Source organism: Rhinopithecus bieti, unplaced genomic scaffold (genome assembly GCF_001698545.2).
Source record: "Rhinopithecus bieti isolate Rb0 unplaced genomic scaffold, ASM169854v2 scaffold_49457, whole genome shotgun sequence".
Taxonomy (NCBI): domain Eukaryota; kingdom Metazoa; phylum Chordata; class Mammalia; order Primates; family Cercopithecidae; genus Rhinopithecus; species Rhinopithecus bieti.
Genome location: NW_016820128.1, coordinates 1,859,688 through 1,880,217, shown reverse-complemented (window position 1 = coordinate 1,880,217; position 20,530 = coordinate 1,859,688). Strand labels below are relative to the sequence as shown.

The 20,530-nt window shown below is 33.7% G+C and overlaps 1 protein-coding gene across 1 annotated transcript in view; it reads right to left on the bottom strand.

The window, feature by feature from the left end:
* Nucleotides 1–20,530, bottom strand: part of CNTN6 (contactin 6) — a 315,151-nt gene that overhangs the window by 30,795 nt on the left and 263,826 nt on the right. Inside the window, exon 12 of the mRNA XM_017859613.1 lies at nucleotides 17,853–17,980. Coding sequence (XP_017715102.1) covers nucleotides 17,853–17,980 — 128 coding nt within the window. The remainder of the gene's footprint in view (nucleotides 1–17,852; nucleotides 17,981–20,530) is intronic.

Below are 20,530 nucleotides of genomic sequence, written 5' to 3'. Positions count from 1 at the left end.
TGATACTCTTTCTTCCAGTTGATCGAGTCGGTTACTGAAGCTTGTGCATTTGTCACGTATTTCTCGTGTCATGGTTTTCATCTCTGTCATTTCGTTTATGATCTTCTCTGCATTAATTAGTCTAGCTGTCAATTCTTCCACTCTTTTTTCAAGATTTTTAGTTTCTTTGCGCTGGGTACGTAATTCCTCCTTTAGCTCTGAGAAGTTTGATGGACTGAAGCCTTCTTCTCTCCTCTCGTCCAAGTCATTCTCTGACCAGCTTTGATCCGTTGCTGGCAATGGGCTGCGCTCCTCAGTTGAAAATGCAGAAATCACCAGTCTTCTGTGTCGCTCGCGCTGGGAGTTGGAGACTGGAGCTGTTCCTATTCGGCCATCTTGCTCCGCCCTCTGAATCCCAAATTTCTTATTTATATTTGTAGGAGGAGAAGTTGGCTAATTGGATGTGTTGACAGAGCAAAACTGCCCAGATCTAAAGTTTTAGATAATGCAATTAAAGTAATTTTCAGACATTAAAAATGACAGCAAGTCCTTCCATTTATGACACCACATAGTGGCAAAGTTAGACAAATTATTCCTTATCTACATAGTTCATTGTTGTACAGTAATAATGACTAAAGCTTTATGAATAAGAAATGTTTATTTCATCATTTATAATGGTTACATTTTTCACTAGCTAACTCATTTGTAACTAATATTTATTGAGCATGTAATATATGTCCAATCATCTGCTAAGTACTGGAGTCACGATGGTGAAAAAAATGAGGGAAAAAAAATCCTGCAGCAAATCAGAAAGATAAGGAGTGTTCCTTCACAGAGATGAAAGTCTACAGAAGGAAGCTAGCATGAATCAAATCATATTAATTACTATACAGTAATGTGTGATAAGCACCATATACTAGAATTGACTTTTTTGAAACGTTTGGCAGATCCTGAGGAGATCAGTTTATTGAGAAATAACTGTTTTAGCTGAGAAGTAAAAGGCAAGTAGTAATGAGCTGGATAAAGGTAGCAGGTAGAGAGGAAACTAGATTTCCTATGCAGGCAAGAGCATTCACAGAGGAACTATGTGAAAAAGAACTGTAATGGACAGATTCAGTGCAACCATGTTGCTGAAAAGGATAGGATTGAACAAAGAGTAACTCAGGAGTGAAAGTGAAGAAGATGAAGTTGGACCATAGCCATGCTCAAGATATAAGCCACAAATGTCATTAAGCTCAGCTACATAATTTGTGGGTCCAAGGGCAAAATGAAAGTGTGGGGTGACTTTTTTGCAAAAGAGGAAAAAGTGTCATTAAAGGTACTAAATACAAAGCTTTTCGCTTTAAAATAATTTATTACTTATACAATAAAATCAGGGTAAGACTCAGACGAGTGATGACAGGCACTTACAAATTACAAAATGCATGATTTTGGTGTCATAATTTTATATGATATAATAAATAATACTTTATTAAGGTTATAGCTTGATTGATTATATAATTTTCTCATTTACTTTTCTGGTCAATCATTTACTAGATTGACAGAATTTATATTTTTAGCAACTTCATTTTCAATTGATATAATTTCAGTGACATCAGTCACTCCTGGCAAATGCAAGATCACAAATACTTTTGATAAGTTTTATTTTGCAAAGTATCTTTCTTCTGATGCAAGTTTTATGAAACCATTAAGACTGTTTTATAGACTGTAGCAACATTCATAAGTTTCTGATGAATTACACTGAAATATAAATGTTAAAACATCTAGAGCTGATGATTCTCTTCATCAATATTTTCTAAAAGATTTAACTCTATACAAATCTGATTTGTGAGAGCCTGAATTTAAGTATAAATGTATGCAAAATAATCTTAATGTTTCCTCTGACATACACTGTAACTTGTGGAGGTTGTACAAGAAATTGAAAGGGACTTCATGATTTTCATATAACTCAAAATGCCTGTTTTTCCATTCCATTTTTTGTATCTTCAGTTACAAAGAAAAACTCATCAATTATTGGTTTCCCCAAAGCTTCATTTAAAACTAATGTTCTTATCATTGACTGGAATAATCTTTAAGTTTAATTTCTATTTCTAAGTCTGTGGATTTTATTGCAATGTCCATGTGTATGCCTTCCTCTTGCAATAATTTATTGACAAAGTTTATTGCCTGAGCACTAACAATTTCTGTTCTGGTGCTCAGGCTGAAGAGTTAATATTTCTGCAAATCCCACAGAGACAGCCTCCGGGGATGTATGGACAAGCTGGCCTCCCACCTTGGATCCTCCTGTTGACTACTTTTGAAGTATCCTCCTGCAGCCTTTGCTGCCATCCACTGTTGTTTCTATGGCTGCTACCACCATCATCTTTATCCCTCTAAGAGGCCCAGGTTCTGATGTGCCCATGCCCCCAGGATTCCAGGACTATGACTACCCAGGCATGCATGTGCACACCTGCACTTCACACCAACTGCTATGCATGCATGCTGACTGCTGCGTCCTCAGTCGTGAACCTGTGTGTGCATGCGCCGCTGCTCCTGCCGCTTCACGTATGATGCCGCACATGCATGTGGGTATGGTGAGGCAGCAGCAGCAGCAGCTCATGCACACACAGGTTATAAATAAATTCTTAATCATTTTACCTCCCAATTTGTGTTTTGTACAAAACACAAATGCACAGTCACAGCAGAACATTTCAAGCATGGGGACTTTCTCAGCACAGGGCTGTGTGTGACTGGATTGTATGTCCATGAAACCAGCTCTGGATGTCATGCTAAGAAATATATTCTTACATAGAAGTAGAGAGTAGCATGGTGGTTGTCAGAGGCTGGTGGGAGGGAGGGATGGGGAATGGGGAGATGTTTTTCACAGGGTACCAAGTTTCAGATCGGAGGAATAAGTTTTAGAGAACTATGGCACAGCATGGTGACTATAGTTAATGTAATACATATTTCAAAATTACTCAATTAGGATTTTAATTGTTCTCATCACACAAAAAATGATAGGATGTGAAGTGATGGCTGTGTTAACCAGCTTGATTTAATCATTACATGATATAAACATATATCAAAATATCACATTATATCCCACAAATACATATAATTATTATTCATCAATTAAAAATTTTAGAAATGCATTTTTTTGCTGAAAAAATTGGAAACATTGGAAGTATGAAGCAGAGGAATGATATGATGACATACCATTATCTGCAGTGTGAAAATGGACTGTATTTAAAAAGAAGTAGCTCTACATAAGCAGGCTTATTATCCAGAAAAAGGGGATGCGTAGTTCCTCCTGGGAGTAGCCTCCTGTGTGGGTGAAGAGGTGCTTGGAGAAGAACACTTTTTAACTGCTCTATCCTCTCCACACACCACAGGCAGACCTGTCCTCATCCTGTGCAGGTGGCTGTCTAATAGCCGTGAGGCCACTGATTGCTCTCTCAAAGAGTTCATTCTACAACCATGTGCAGCCTCAGCCCCAGCATTAACATGAATACCCCACAGAGACACAAATCACACTTGCAAGGACTGGGAGAGTGGTGCTTGTGCAGTTGAAATATACAAAACTGTTCATGCCACTTTGTGGAAAGAACAGTGGCTTTAGTCCATTAATTCCTTCATTAAATACACCTTAAATTCTTAAGAAACTCAAGCATCTGAGAGATGTCTTCAAATCACTCAGATCCCATATTCCAATCCTTTCCTGTGAGTGCATATGTACCAGTAGAGTAGCTGCAGTTACTTGAGGCTCATTGACACTGAAACACTTCTTGGTATTTATGGATCAGTAAGATCTTTAGGGCCTGAATTATAACAAATTAAAAAGGAAGGAAGTTGACTATGCTAGACTCTATTGTTTGTAAAAATTTGAGATTCTTTAAGTCTTTTCAAACAAAACAAATGGTTACTTATTCACTTTCATTTCATATCATTCTATTCTTCTTGCATATTCCTTAGTCATTTGTAAGAAGTTTGATCTAGTGGTTTTAAAATTTTAGCATGTGTAAGAATTTCCTGAGCATTTGTTCAAAATGTGAATTCCTCAGCTTGCACCAGAAATACTGATTCAGTATGTCTAGACCTTGAATATGTCCTTTTATCAGGCTTCTCCAATTGATTTTGATATAGTTAGTCCAGAGACCATGCTTTGACAAATGTTCCCTTAGCTTTTAAAACTTGAACCTGAAATTTCTGTTTAAGAAACATTCAAATATAAAATATATTGTCAGAAATTCTCTAATACTGTGGATTTAGGAAAAAATTATATCCAGTAAATGTTACCATTTAGTAATACTTCAAGAAAGAAAGATGGAGTCCCAAGGTTAACTGTAATGAATTCTGTATATTATCTCCTCTTTTATCATTTCTTAAACATTTAACATATTAAAAGGTCTGAGAATTCCTAGATGAAAGGAACTCTTACTTATTGGGTTGGTGCAAAAGTAATTGCGGTTTTGTCTTGAAAAGTAAGGTTTTTTATTTTAAAATTTTATTTAATTCAAGGTTTCCTACATTTGGTAGAGTACCGAATATTTTTAATCCATGTAACATTTCTGGATACATACAGTGTTCATGCATAGAAATGGAAGTGTATCTTGGTATATAAGGACTTCTGAGAAACGCCTGGAAATGTTGATTTCATGATTGAAGAGGATTAAACACAACATAAATATGTGTGTGTATATATATATATTTTTCACATATAAAAATACGTGTTTCTATTTAACATGCATACACATATATGCTTACATATTTATGAGACTATTATGGAAATTTGAATTCTAAATAATTTATAAATAATGATTTGTTAAGATAAGAAAACTAGTTTTATGTTATATTAAAAAGAAGATTCCCTAATTTTTTAAAGATACATTCTGATGTATTTACGGATGAAATTATTGAGTTTTGGGATTTGCCTCCAGATAACTGGAGTTGTGGAAGTAGGTTAGTGTATAGATTAAACAAGGTTGATAAGAGTTGCCATTTATTGACTCTGAGTCATGTATACATGAGAGTTTCTTATACTATCACCTCTACATGTGTGTGCTTGCAATTTTCAATAATAAAAGACAGGAAGAATATGTTAGGGGAGAGTGAATGTTTACATACAGAACAGGGAGGAACATTTCTCATTCACTTTCTGAAATCATAAGAACTGGCCACTTTTTGAAGATTGCCCTAAATATAAATGACATTCATGAAGAGTTTGTAAAATTACAGAATTTTAATATTTACCATTTGCAATCTATGGCAGTGAGGTAAAAGTTATTATATAAGAACAATTTCATCTAGCAGTCCTATTCTTAAGAAGAATAATAGAATATATGATGTGACTCTTTTAATGAATAGCCTTACTCAAATTCACATTTCATAACAGTCAATGATGTTTCCAGAATGCATTTTAGTTACAAGGACCCCAGCAGACATGAAGACTAATTACATCAAAACTTATGTCAGGATCATTTAGTGTGATTTCCTTAAACACTTAAAAATGGGACTGCTTCTCTATATCAATGACCAAATAAATACACTCTTACATTTCATGATCTCTAATTACATTTTTAGAAGCAAGGGAATGTTAGTTAAATGTATAATTGGTCTTTCCTGATCATACAGAAAACATTATTTTGTTTGTTTGTTTTGGTTTTTGTTCCTTCAACTCAGTTGAAATCCTTATCAATGTCACTTTTCAGAATAACTGCTAAGGTGTTTCTGAATTTATAAACTCCTCTCAAAGGATGGACAAATGTATAAGAAAAATTATCAAACTTTTCCTTTTGTACAAACATGGGGCTCTTCCTTTATCTATGACATAGAAAATGTTGCTAAGAAATCAATATAAACTAGTATATAAATAGCACTTCAAACAGGTGACAAAGCTGTCTTATATTTTCTCTCACTAGTTAACTTGTGATGTCTAGAAATAAATACTTTTAAAAATTGGTCTTTTTTTTTCTAATGAATTCCTCAGAATCTCAAATTATGCTACATATTAAGATATTAGTCCTTTCCATTGCTCTTTATTTCTTCCTCTCTATACACGGTCTTCCTTCTAACTGTAGAAACTTTTTTAAATAGACATTTTTCCAAAGAAGACATACAAATGGCCAACAGGTATGTGAAAATGTGCTCAACATCATTAGTCATCAGGGAAATGCAAATCTAAACCATGATGAGATGTCACATCACACCTGTTAGGATGGTTATTGTCAAAAAGCCAAAAGAAAACTGTTATCTAGGGTGTGCAAAAAGAGAACTCTTACCTACTGTTGGTGAGAATATTAATTGATACAGCTATTATGGAAAACACTATGGAGGTTTCCCTAAAATTAAAAATAGAGATGCCATACAACCCAGCAATCCGTCTTGTGGATATATATCCAAAGAAAATAAAATCAATAGTCAAAGGAATGTCTGCACTCACATGTTCATTGCAGCAGTATTCATGATAGTTAAGATATGGGGATCACCTAATGTCCATCGATAGATGAATGGATAAAGAAATTGTGACATGTATACACAATGGAATATTGTTCAGCTCTATAAAAGAAGGATATACTATCATTTGCAACAACATAGATGAATCTGGAAGAACTACGCTAGGTGAAGTAAGCCAGGCACAGAAAGAAAAATCCTGTATGATCTAACTTATAGGTGGCACCAAAAAAGTCAAATACATAGAAACAGGTAGTAGAATGGTGTTCACTCAGAGCAGAAAAGTAAGGAAAATGGGAAGATGCTGTGCAAAAGGTACAAGATTATTGTTATGTAGAATAAATAAGTCTAGAAATAGAATGTACAGCACAATGATTCAGTTATCTGTATATATATCTGTATACTGTATCATAAATACTGTATTGTATACTGAGAACTTTCAAAGAGTGTAGACTTCAGGTGTTCTCATCACAAAGACACACACAAAAGAGGCAGCTATGTGAGGAAATGCGCAAGTTAACTTGCTTAGTATGTAACCATTTTATTAAGCATAAGTAGATCAAACATTTAAGGTGTTGTACACCTTAAATATACGCAATTTTTATTTTTTAAGTGACGGGGATTCTCTCAGGTTTTGTTTGTTTGAAAGCATATTTATTTTGCATTTATGTGGGGGGATTTTTAAACAGGGATAGAATTCTTATTGGTATTGTCTTCAGCCCATTAAAATATCATTTCATTTTCTTCTGGGTTCCTTTTCCTTTGTTATATCAACTGCCAGTCTTGTTTTTTTGGCTTAATGTATCTTTTTTATCTGATTTATTTTTCCTTTAGTTTTGCTACTATGTGCTTAGCTAGGCTTTTCTTGGCATTTGTCTGAACTGGGGCTCACATAATTTCTTAAATTGGATGCTTATTATAATTTTCAATTTTTAAAAATATCTGGCAAATATTTCTTCAAATATTGCCCAAGCATAGTTTTCTTTCTCTTCTCTCTGCTCCTTTTGGAATAACAATTTTATATATGTCAAAAGTTATTCACCATATTCCATATTTTCCTTATGATACATTCTGTCTTTCCCATTTTATTCTCTATGTTGCAGTTAAGATATTTTCTATTCACACATCCTCCCCTTTGCTTATTCTCTTTCTGCTATATCTATTCCGGTGTTAAATCAATGTATTGCGTTCTTAATGTTATCACTTGCAATTGTCAGTTCTAGACTTCCCATTGGAGTTTTAACAGATGCCATTTCCTTTCTGAAATTCTCCATCTTGTCATCTATTTTTTAAAATATATTAATCAAAATTATTTTAAAGCCCTTGAGAACTTCAAAACTTTAAAGCCCTCTGAGAACTTCAATATTTCTATCGCTGTGACCTGTTACTGTTGTCTGGTTTTTCCTCTGGGTTTTGGTCATTTGGCCTTAGCTCCAGTTACTCCTAGAAACATTTTATTGAATGCTAGACATTGTGGCTCAAAATGTAAATGATTTTATAGTGTTATATTTTACTGGGGAGATTTACTTTTTTAAGCATGCAATTAGAAAAATAGCCAGAAGGTGGTCCGAAACTGATATGAATTGAGTCTGGATCTTAGTCATTTTAAGTCCTGGTTAATTTTATTCTGTTTTGTTTTGTTTCTTACTAGGACATAGTCCTTCGGATGTCCTGACTCAAGTTTGAGTTGCTTAGCAGATCTTATTCTATTTGGTTTATTTGGAACCTCTATTTGTGTCTCCTTTCACTGTAGGTCTACCAGAATTTCTGCTTTCTGTTTGGTTTCTTCATTCCTGATTTATACTGCTTAGGAATTGGCAAATTTCTGAGAAGAAAAACAGCAGGGACTGTGGGGCTCACCTCTCTGTGCTTTTGTTTTCTCCAGGCTACTGCACCTCATGTTGCAAACACATTGGCTGTTGTTGCAATTCCTTAAAATAACTGTTTTTGTTTATTTTTTAATATTTTAACAATATTTGTGGTGAACATCAGCGGGAGGTTGGTGTGATAAGCTTACTTCAACTAGTTAAGACAGATTATTCTCCATTATTATTGTTTCATAATAGATTAAGTGTGTTGGTAGAAATATTTAGGCCATTTATCAGTAGGTTTTTAGATAATAGCTTGAAGAGTATAATAATTGCTGTCAGTTAAAGAAAGAAATAAATTTAATTTTGGACAGAAGTAGAGATTCCTAACATAGAAATATACTAATTGTTTATTCAATCATCTACTGAAAACCATTTAATTAGTATTGCACCCTTACCTTATTCCAAGTTATACATTAGTATGAATGCTGAACAAAAGGAGCAAAACCAAACTGAAGAACCATTAGAAGATTTCAACCCTAAGAGTGACAAAATCTTGCCTATATTTTAATAGGAACATTGTAGTTTCTAGAAGGGAAACAAATAATTAGGACAAATACTTTTGAAGCATTTACTGGGTTTCCAAGCTTAATATTTATGAACAGTTTGTCCAAATAATTCTTTCTTGTGTGTGTCAAGGGGTGGGTTTAGCGTGTGTGTGGTGTGAGGTAGTGGGTGGGGTCCGGTGAGTATTCTTTGACTTGTAGGATTTTTAGCAGTGTTCTTGGCCTCTATCTAGGATAGATGTGAGTAGACCCTTTAGTTGTGAAAACCAAAAATATTTGCATATTTTGCCAATGTCCCCTGGGAGACAAAAATCATCCTTGTTGAGCCACTCTGTGCTATAGCAATACTATGGGAAAGAGATGACATGGCTTAAAGTTCGGGCATTAAAGTGGTGAGAAGTGGTTAGCTTCTGCATGTACCTTGAAACTGAAACCATTTTGGGGCAATTGAATATGGGATTTGAATGAAAGAAAAAATTAAAAATAATCTCAAAGATTTGGTCTAAAGAACTGTCAGTGTAGACTATCATTAATATAGAGGAGAAAGAATACCGTAGAAACAAATTTGGGGAGTAAGAATCAGGAGTTCAAGGTTAGGATATAGTAAATTTGTAAGCGAAGATGATAAAATTGGCTGTTGAATTTGGAGATTAAAGAGAAATATTTGAGCTGGAATTAGCTTGATTTGAGTTTGGGAATTAACTTATACATAATATTTAAAAACAGAAAACTGGATGAGATACTAAGGGTAGGTACAGCTATAAAATGAAGACCAAAAGAGAAAAAAAAGAAAAAAAAAAGACCAAGAGAGAAAAAAAAATTATGTATATTCTATATACATGCATGTATACACGTATACATGCATGTATATAGAATATTCAGAATGTATATAGAATATACATGTATGTTTATATACATACATATAGATGAATATAACTATCAACTAGACTACCAGTTTAGAAAATATAACATTTTAATAATAGGGCTTTTAGGAAAAGGAATGGAATAAAACATTAAATCATTCAGGAAGATATTTTAGGACCAAGAAGTATGAGTTTCTAGAGTGACAAAGCCTGCCAAATGCCCAGTGTAATGGTTGATAATAGATTTAAAACATGACACATTATCTTGAAATTGTCAAACATTGGAGAAAACAATTCTAGAGAACAAGAGGGAAAAGATGTCACAAACAACAGATTAGAAATCAAAAAGGTTTAGGCTTTCAGAGCAGAGTAACAGCTCAAAATTTCTGAAAAATAATGGTTTCCAGTCTAGAATTCTATTTCAAACTAAACCACCAATAAAATGTAAACATAGAATAAAGGCATTTTCAATCATGAAAGATTTTTTAAAAATTGTATTTCTCTTGGATTGTTTCTCAAAAATCCAATGGAAGATTTAATCAACCAAAATGAGGGAGTATGTTAAGGAACAGAAAGGCATGGAGTTAGGCAATGGAGCATCAACACACAGGGCAGGCTGATATTGAAGGGAGAATATTGAGATAGATTTGGGAAATGAATTATTGGCAAGTCCATAGAAAACTAAGCAAACGAACAAAAGAAGGGAAAGCAAACACAGGAAAATCAAAGCTAATACTCTGAAATAAACCTTGGATAGAGAAAAGCAGGCAAACAAGGAAATCGGTGTGATGGGGTCTTTATTTCTCCAGGCCTAGCAAGCCAGAAATAAAGGAGTTTTTAGTCTTTCTTTAATATGCTTTTCCTTTTTGTATATACAATCCATAAGTCTAAAATATTTTATATCCTCTTAGACAAGTGCATGATTATCTACTCACATATGTGTATCTACAGATTAAAATCTACATGCAGCACTTATCATATTTCACCACAGAGTAAAATTTAATTTCAATGCATAAATTAATCATGGTCAATATATTCCAATTTACCTTCAGGTACCGTTACTCATTTATTTACTACTTCAACATTTAAATGGTTAGGAATAAATTTTAAAAGAATACTGAGAACCTCAGAAAAAAAGAAACAAATGAAGAACTAGTCTAGAGAAAGCATTGTCTAAAAGTTGAGATGTCTAAACGAGAAAACATGCAACGTTACCCTATTTCCCTAGCAAATAATAATGTAAAATGTAAACACAGATCTTTTATATTAACAAATAGTCAGAGCAGGGCCTGACATCTATTTAAACAGAACAGGCACTGTAGATTCTGTGTAATAAATTAGATATGACAACTACTCTGTTTCAAAGCTATTAGTACATAATAGGCAGTGACTACATATTTGTGGCATCATATTTATATTTCTTATAAATTGTCAGTGTTCTTTCAGACTATTATCCAATAGTAACTCCACGCTGGGCTATAGCGAATTATACAATAGAAGACTTTTGTACCTTTTCTTGTTTTGTTTTGGGGGACTTTTTTGAGACAGGATCTTGCTGTGTTGCCCAGGCTGGAGTGCAGTGGCATGATCATAGTTCACTACAACCTTGAATTTCTGAGCTCAAGTGATCCTTCCATCTCAGCTTTCCAAGTAGCCAGGACCACAGACATATGCCACCATGCCTTACTAATTATTTTTTATTTTTAGTAGAGATAAGGTCTTGCTATGGTCTTGAACTCCTGGTCTCAAGCAATCCTTCCACCTGGTGTAATCCAGCACCTTTTAAAGTGCTGGGATTACAGGCATGAACCACCACACCTAACCTGTAGTTTTGTAGAAGAGGAAAGTAGAAATGTTTCTTTTGCCTGGCAATAAGCCCTAATACAAATGATTTTTTCTTCTGAATGTTTCATGTTGGGATGAGGGGAGTCAAAAATGAGAAAATAAAACCCAGAAAAAGAGGATAAGGCTAAGTTTGGTTCATGTGATTATTTTTCCCCTTTTCCACATCCTTCAACCCCATTCCTCTTTTGGACTTGAAAGCATTTGGTAACTACTTGTGTGAGCATTCAGGATCTAGAGACTGAAAACATAGCTTGCTTCCGGGGAAGTCTTTTCCATCTTAATAACACACTTTATTCCTAAAAAAAAAAAATGGCCGTAGAGCATAAGTGACTACTGAGTTAATTTAGGGATAGAATGCCTAAGAAGGAGAATAGTCTAATTGCTTCTTTTAGGGTCAGAATAGAGTCAAGGTAAATTAACAAATTTCCAATTCCTAATTAATTATTAATTCAAAACTCAAGAAACAAGTAAGCACAAGTGTTTGCAGGTTTGGGCAGAAAGCTGAAGATAAAAAAGACTTAATAGTTTGAGATATATATACACACACATATATGCATATAAGTATATACATATGTATGCATATATGTGTATACATATGTATGTATATATGTATGTATACATATGTATACACATATATGTATATTTGTATATAGTTACCTGCAGAATAAATGTATTGGTTAAAGTGTTTTTTATTTTAATAAAAATAGGAGATGGATAGCTAGTGATTTATACTGTATGAATGAGACCAAGCGCAAAAGAATACACAATATAAGACAGCATTTGAATGAAATCTATGGTGAGAAAATTATTACAGTAGCTGCTTCTAGGAGTGTAGTAGGAACCAGGATTAAGTGACATAAAAAAAAAGTTCTAGATGTTGGGTGATAATAATGTTCTATATCTTGTGTGTTTTGGGTTACAAATGCCATTTTCAAAATTCAGTGGATATACATTAAAATTTATATATTTTATTATATGCAAATGCACATAAATATTGCACTCTAACAAATTTTACATATAAAATGTACATACAAATATTGCACTCTAATGAATGAAGTCTGCAGTATTTAGGAGGAAGTACTAATATCTGCATGTTACTACATTTTTATTCCTGCTGGACTTTGTTTCAACACTGTCATGCAGTTTTTAATACGTACATTTGTTGGAAGATGGAAAAGAATGTTAATACGTAAAATTGTCTCATGCAGTTTTTAATATGTACATTTGTTGGAAGATGGAAAAGAAGGAAAGCAAAAGTTCTGCCACTTACTAACACAGGGACCTTGGGCAAGTGGTTTTAGCAACCTATTTCTCAATCTCCCTTGTATAAAACGGAGATAATAATATCTGTTTCAAAGCATTGCTCTGAAAGTTAAATGAGATGATATACACAAAGAACCTATCATGGTGCCTAGGACATAGAATGTGTTTAACAAATAGTAATGAATAATAATAATAAAGAATACAAGATGAATAATGATAAAAACTAAGTCGTCAAGTTCCACGTTAGTTAGTAATCGCAGGTTAACATAATTTCAGAGGCTGTGCATTAACCACTTTAGGAAGTGGTCTATACTCTTCTGTGTCTGATCTCCTTCAACTGGCATAAACCAATAGCTATACACCCCCTATTTTTATCAACATTAAACAAAACAAAACTTTGACCAATAATAGGTTTAAACTATGCAGTAAAAATATCTTGAAAAAAGTGGTAAAACCTATACTATATTAACATCCATCCTTTACATTATATTTTGTAAAATATGCATTAAGAAAAAACACAGCTGTATGACATACGTGGTAACTTAATCTGATTGACATATGCTACATTTTAAAAAAGACTATGAACTAAATTGTCATGAAGACCGAGATAACATTGATCTTAGTGGGTTTGCTTAAATCGATGCACGTTTTTGCTTGTTCTTACATTTTTACTTGAAGAGATTGTAGTATTCAAGTTTCAATAATTCACGTAGCATCACTTTCAATATTGGAACGGGAAAATTTTTCATCTCACCAGTATAATAACTCGTTATATATTTTCTCACCTTGAAGTAATTTTTACCATCAGTAATTTTAAATCAAAATCTTCACTCTGTTGAAATGCTTTCAGTCATTCTGTGTAGGAATGCGGTGCGTGGAATTGAACATTTTTGGGGAGATTTTAGTGCTACTGGAGACTTCTCTGGTGTTTTCAAGTATTACGATATGACAAATGTATTCCAATACATCTTGTCATTTCTCTGAAATTGTACTTTTGGTTTTCTCAATCAAGCTGCGCTTGTCGATAAAGCTGGGCTTGATATGTCAGATCCTTCAAACTGCCTTTTAGAGCCACAAAGCCTCCAATTATCTACATATGTTGGGCATTTCTCTTAGTAAACTTAGACCTGTATCATTCTGCTGGAGAAAATGGATAGGCCACTCTGTAATGGTGGTATAATAAAGACTTCTATCACAAAGAATAAACAACTAAATGAGCAGCAATAAACTTAATTTGCACATTAGATATGCTTTTCCAAGTTCCGACATTTCAGTTGAAAATAACACTGAAGCAATGAGGCCTATAATTGAACATCCAAAACTTCTCCAGTGAGGAAACAGAAACAAATGTTGCCTGCAAACAAGATCATTTTTATAGCCTGCTGTTACTCTGTTTTTTAATAATTTTCCAAATGCCAGATCAAATAATTTCTCCTTTTATGTGATTTTCATATACCTCTTAGTGTATGTACACATTGTAATTTTAATCTCAGTCCTCCAAAATGAAAACACTTAAACTCTCTTTCCTCTTGATTCCTTTTTTGTGCCTGTGAAACATGTCCTCAAATTATACTGGGCATCTTCTGAGGCACTGGAAAGGCTGCTGCTAATTGCACTCACAATGTTTGAATGGAAAATTGCTTTGTCCTGCTGCATTAGTGAAATAGAAATTTCCAACATACAGTGCAAATAACTTCAGAATCCTCTTAACACAGATAAGCCATATCAGCTAAAAACAAAGCTGGAAAATATCTCACTCTTGTAACTATTATCTTTTCCATGTTATCTAACAACAACATTTCTTGCATGACTGAGGCTGATAAGTAAATTCAAAGGGAGATGATTGTTTTATCAGCTTTACAGAAATTTCTCATTTGCTCCTTAACACTCTGTTACTCTTAAGGTCAGTATACACCGATTTTGGCTTGAGAAACAAAATTATATTTGATTCTGTAACAACAATCATATGAATATTACTGATGAGAAAATATACACACACATATACACAACTATTAAGCCATCTTAACAAACAACCAGATGACTATACACCCAATAGTCAAGAAAATGGTTCAATTGATGTACACTATTATAATTTTTTCCTATGCTAGGCTTCAAATTTGTAGGTTGTAAAATAATAATTCCTTGGCAGTGATGTCTTCAACATTTTTACATGAAAGGGAATTAGAGATAACAGTCTAGTTAAGGGGACATGGTAATAATAGACTTATAACTGTGCTTGTATGACAGTCACACAATTTAATAAAGATTAAACATTACAGATAAATAATAAAGCAACGTTTTTAAGGCTTCTTCAGACTGTACACACATTTTGTGTTTATTTTATTTATACGTATTTATGTGGTTAAGTATATACATGTTTATATTGCATAGGATAGGTCTTGTTAATGACAAAGAAGCAGAAGATCCCAAAATCCACTTAAAATGGGATGTGGATATGTCATGAAGGTTAAAATATAACAAAATTTCCTTCCCATTATTAGGTGTAAATGCATGAAAGTAACTTGATAATCATGTATAGTGACATCAGTTACATTAGCATGTACCCTTTTTGCATATGTAAGTTAGTCTCCTGTACTGCACTAGAAATACCAAAACAATGAATTCTCTTCATAAATTTTTGGATTTTGATGTAGGTTCAGGCTTGTACCCCCTTAGGAGAGTGAGGTGATCGATGTCTGTCAGAAATATAAGATTACAAACATTACAATTGGAAAGTGAATGCATGTAAAACGGTTGGTAAAATGTTCTTTTTTTGCAAAGTGTCCTAAGAAGCTCAGACCCTGAAAAATTGAAAACTGTCAGATTTTAGAGCAAGGAAGCCAGTATGAAAAGTATCCCTATGAACTAAGCTGTATAAGATAATAGCATTTTATTAAATCAATAAATATTTACTGGGCACATACAGTTCCCGACAATGTTCTAGGACTTATGGTTCATCATTGATTAAAACAAAAATCCCTGCCCTCTTTATGCTTCTGTTCTAGAAGGGAAGAAAAGACAAAAAACCATAAACATAATAACTAAGTCAGTTACACTTATCTCAGAAGATAAAAAGTGGTATGGAAGAAGAAAGAGTGGATCTGACTAAGGTAACAAGGAATGCCGAGTGGGATAATTTTGTTTCAACAACCTTAGCAAAGGACACTAGAAATGAACAAACAAAAATATAAGTCATTTTTTTTTTAATTGAGCTATCTTGATTAATTATTTTTTTACTTGTGGAAAGAGCAGAGTACCTGGGGATTACGGTGTGATTTATGGAACTTATTTCTATCATAAGAACTAGAAAACTAACTTGCAGAACACATGGCTATATTTACACATCCGAAATATGCAAATGTTACATCCAGAATGCAGTACAGTGGCTTCCGAGTTTCTCAGTTGATATTTTTGTTAGTCGTCAACTTTTATTTTTCTTTCATCAATTATCAGTGGACAATGAGTATTATGATGTCAAAAGTTTAAGAAACACTGGAGGAAGAGTGCCTATTCATTCTGTTCAATCTATCCATTAACTTTTGTTTTTCTTATCCTCCAGAGTGAAGAAATCCCCATCATTGTATTTTAGCAGCAAAACCATTGGCCCTGCTCCCAGATCACCAGTATTCTAAAGAAACTCTCTTTTAAAAACTACGTTGCTACTGCTGGTATTTTCTATCCTTTCTATTTCATGTTTTAATGCCCTCTGGATTTTTCCATACCTAGAAGATTTAACTGCAATGACTTTTTATCCTTCATCACATTTTAATCTTCTGCTGTAATAAAATTAGTGCATACTACCTACACCTTCTTAATTTGAAATGCTGTAATAAATCCCCTTTTTCCCCTTAAAGAACTTGTTATTTTTTCAAATATAAAGCATCCACATTTTTCAGTGCCTGAGTATTGCCAAAACTTTGCTGGAGAAATGGTCTGTTTTTAAATATAGCCATAGCATCTATCTTGAAACACTTAAGTCTATCTCTGTCTTAAAATTGATGACAATACAATCTTAAGGAAGAGAAGTTTTCAAAATGTGCCACACTGGTTGGATTTTGATGCATCAAGTTTTATCAGTCACATTTCCCCAGAGTACTTTAGACAATTGTCATCATAATGTAATACACTTGAGACAAGTTGGCAGAAATATCCTCCAGGCTCAAAGGTGGGCGTTTATTTTCCTTGAGATATTTTAAATGATGGTTGAAGTGTAGCAGCTAACTACTTTTATTGAATATATTTATTTTAATGGAAAAGATGAGAAAGCACCAAATGCTGATTTTAATCATTTGGGCTTAATTAGCCGCTTAAACTGCTTTATCAAGAGAGCCATTTTTATCATCCAGGAGGCAATGAAATGATAGAAGTGATACAGCTTCCAGTAAACATACTAGTTTTATGAGCTGAGATTCAACAAAATAAAGCAGCAAAGATAAGGAACAGATACTTCTAATATTAATTATGTCCCTTGGTGATAAATGTAGGAACATTTGGATTGGTACTGATTTAGAAATCTTAAAAATAAACTATAGAATTTATCTCTAGAAATTGTATGAGTTTATCTGCTAACTGTGAGGAAAATACAATAATGATTCACATAGATTTCAGTTTTTTCTCTTTGAAAAGAACTGCTTATTAAAGGATGTGACTCTGCATTTCATTAGTTTTGTACCTGGAGTTATATAAACAAATTAGCCAGTTATGTATTTGGTAGCCTTATATACATGCAAATGTTTCATACAAAAATAAAGCTTCTGAAAGACATTTGACCAAAAAAATGTTATCCAGTGACTTTATCAAAACATCCATGGCCCCTAACATTAAGGCTTATGTAAAAAGCCAAATAATTTAGGTGTAGGTTTTAACTCTAATTATATTCTGACAGCATTTTCGATTGTCAAAGTATTCACATCTACTATGGTATCCCATTGACAAAGTGTGCATGCTGTTAATGAGTACAGTAATGGATCTCTTAAACAAATTGTGAAATCAACTATTTCACATATACAATATGGTACAGGCTTGACACCGTGATACAAGTCATGATACTCCTGCAGATTTACAATGTTCATCAAGCACAAATGAAGATAATGTGATACCTTTTACAATGAGGCTGCCAGTGTTCTTTGCGGTGCCAAACTGATTTGTGGCTATGCACGTATATGATCCAGCATCTGACCTGGTAACATTATATATCTTGAGGCTGCCATCCTCCAAGAGAAATATTCTAAAAAGAAAATACATAATTAATGGAAGTAAGGCTCTTCAACATTGGTAAATCATAAGTGCTTATTTTTATTTTAAAACTTTACTAAAATCATGGGTATATGTGATAATATGAATTGATTCCTTTCCTATTATTCTGTTCTTCATTGTGAGCTATCTCTGGGTCTACATATTAGAGTAAATGGCGTTTGCTTTTATTCTGACAAAATATTGATAATTATCATTTCTATAATTTGGATTGTCATTATTGATGTCAAAGCATATTAAAAATAAAATCAGGCCAGGCGCAGTGGCTCAAGCCTGTAATCCCAGCACTTTGGGAGGCCGAGACGGGCGGATCACGAGGTCAGGAGATCGAGACCATCCTGGCTAACACGGTGAAACCCCGTCTCTACTAAAAAATACAAAATCTAGCCGGGCGAGGTGGCGGGCGCCTGTAGTCCCAGGTACTCAGGAGGCTGAGGCAGGAGAATGGCGTAAATCCGGGAGGCGGAGCTTGCAGCTGAGATCCGGCCACTGCACTTCCGCCCGGGTGACAGAGCGAGACTCCGTCTCAAAAAAAAAAATAATAAAATAAAATCAGTGCTTGATAGTATAATGTCAAGTTGCTTGATGAATAAGAAATGCAACTATTTACTGTATATTTTCCAAAGTCAACTCACTGGTGAAAATTGAACTTGGCCTAGGAGAAACGCAAGCCGATTTTCACAATTAGTCTGTGTCTTTTAAACGTGGTTTGTCTTAGCATTTTTTGTGGCCACACAACAGGATGTTGAACCATGACAGTATTTGCCAGGTTTATTTGCCAAAGAAGTTCCCATCTTTCATAATATAATCCATATTAAATTTTCTCTGAAACTCTAGCATAGTCTAAAGCACAATGCCACTGAAATCAGAAAAAAACAAAACAAAACCGAGGTTTGTTCCCTGAAAATTCACCATCAAATGTAACAAGAAGAGACCAAAAAAATGTAAAACAAAAGGATTTGTCCAATTTTAGGCTACTATATTTTATATCTTACAAATGTAGTTACCAATCTTTTAAAACGTTAGTAGGTAGGATTGTATCAAAATAAGTGACAACATACTAATTTTAACAACAGTTTTAAAGGCAAAAAAGGCTAGACAATTTGCATGCATGCCGTATCCATTAACAATAACAAAATAGTATTTGCTGCATTGCAAACATATCATTGTTTCTAATATATGTATAACACGAAATGTAGCTAATATAATTAATTACTCAATTCGAAACACAGAGAATACAAGCCAACTACAATTTGTATGAAGCCAGCTTCTGATATTGGATTTATTATTAATAACAGATTCCAAATTCTGTTATCAGTGAGTGGAAGGAGCCACATCTGAATTTAGAATGTTCCATGGCATGTAATCAGATTTTTTTAAGTCATTATCTTAGAGTATTCCCCAATAGCAGACATTTAATGTCTTATTTAATTTCTGAGATGTCTAGTGTACTAGATCCCAATTTACATAAACAATTGAATTATGCCATTATTGACAGAGTAACAAAACTATTCTATTATGCAGCAAACACGGGCCTAATATAATTCTTTATCTGATTTCAATTAGAAGAAGTAAATGTGAAGAGGTAAATTAGAAGAGGTAAATGAGAAGCTTTTGGGTGCATCTACCCCTAACATTTAGAAATAACTAGGAATTTTGAGCAACACAGAAACCTGGACTATTGGCCAATAAAACACATGACAGAAATGATATGTCTGCTGATATCTAAAGGCCACCAAGCAGATTTTCCAGCCACTAAGTCAATGCCAATGTTTATATTTCATATAATTTTCACACAACTTCCAGAAAGGGATAATTCATGTGTGCAGTGGTACCCTGAGTATACTACCCCTCTCAGGCTCAGTAGGTCTTCAATGTTTGCTAAATTGAGTTGAAATTGCCATCATTGAGGCTGATTATTTCTTATGAAATTTTAATCAATACCTCAATATTTCTCAAGTGCTTACTACTGTTTAAGGTACTGAGAGAGCAAACTAAGAAAAGTTAAAATCTGCCCTAGACTAACTAGCTAAGTGGCAGAGAATGCAATTATATCTAATTATCCTAGTACTCATGCTTTTCCAGAGCCTTTACTTTGCCTTACATTTAGTAAAACAATTCTGCATGTTAATTATATGGTCCAAGAAGTTTCAGCAGAGTCATCACTACGTGCCTTAAAGATACTCCGTGTGTTTACTCCTCAAAATGTGGTCTTATCCCAGACCTAATGAATCAAACTGCATTTTCACAAGACACCCTATGCGCTGTAGTACATACAGTGACTAGTATGTACAATAAAGTTTGAGAAGTATTGACCTATTTACTATTAAACTTTAATCTGAAAATTTTCTTTACTTCAAAGTAAGACTACATCTTGCTTATGATCTTATAAAATAATTTATAAAAGAATAATAACATACATTTTAAATGTTTTATAAAATTAACCAAACTAGTAAACAAAATGATTATGATTTATTAAAATAAACTTTAAAATTCTCTCTGTTGATCTATGATATAGAAATTC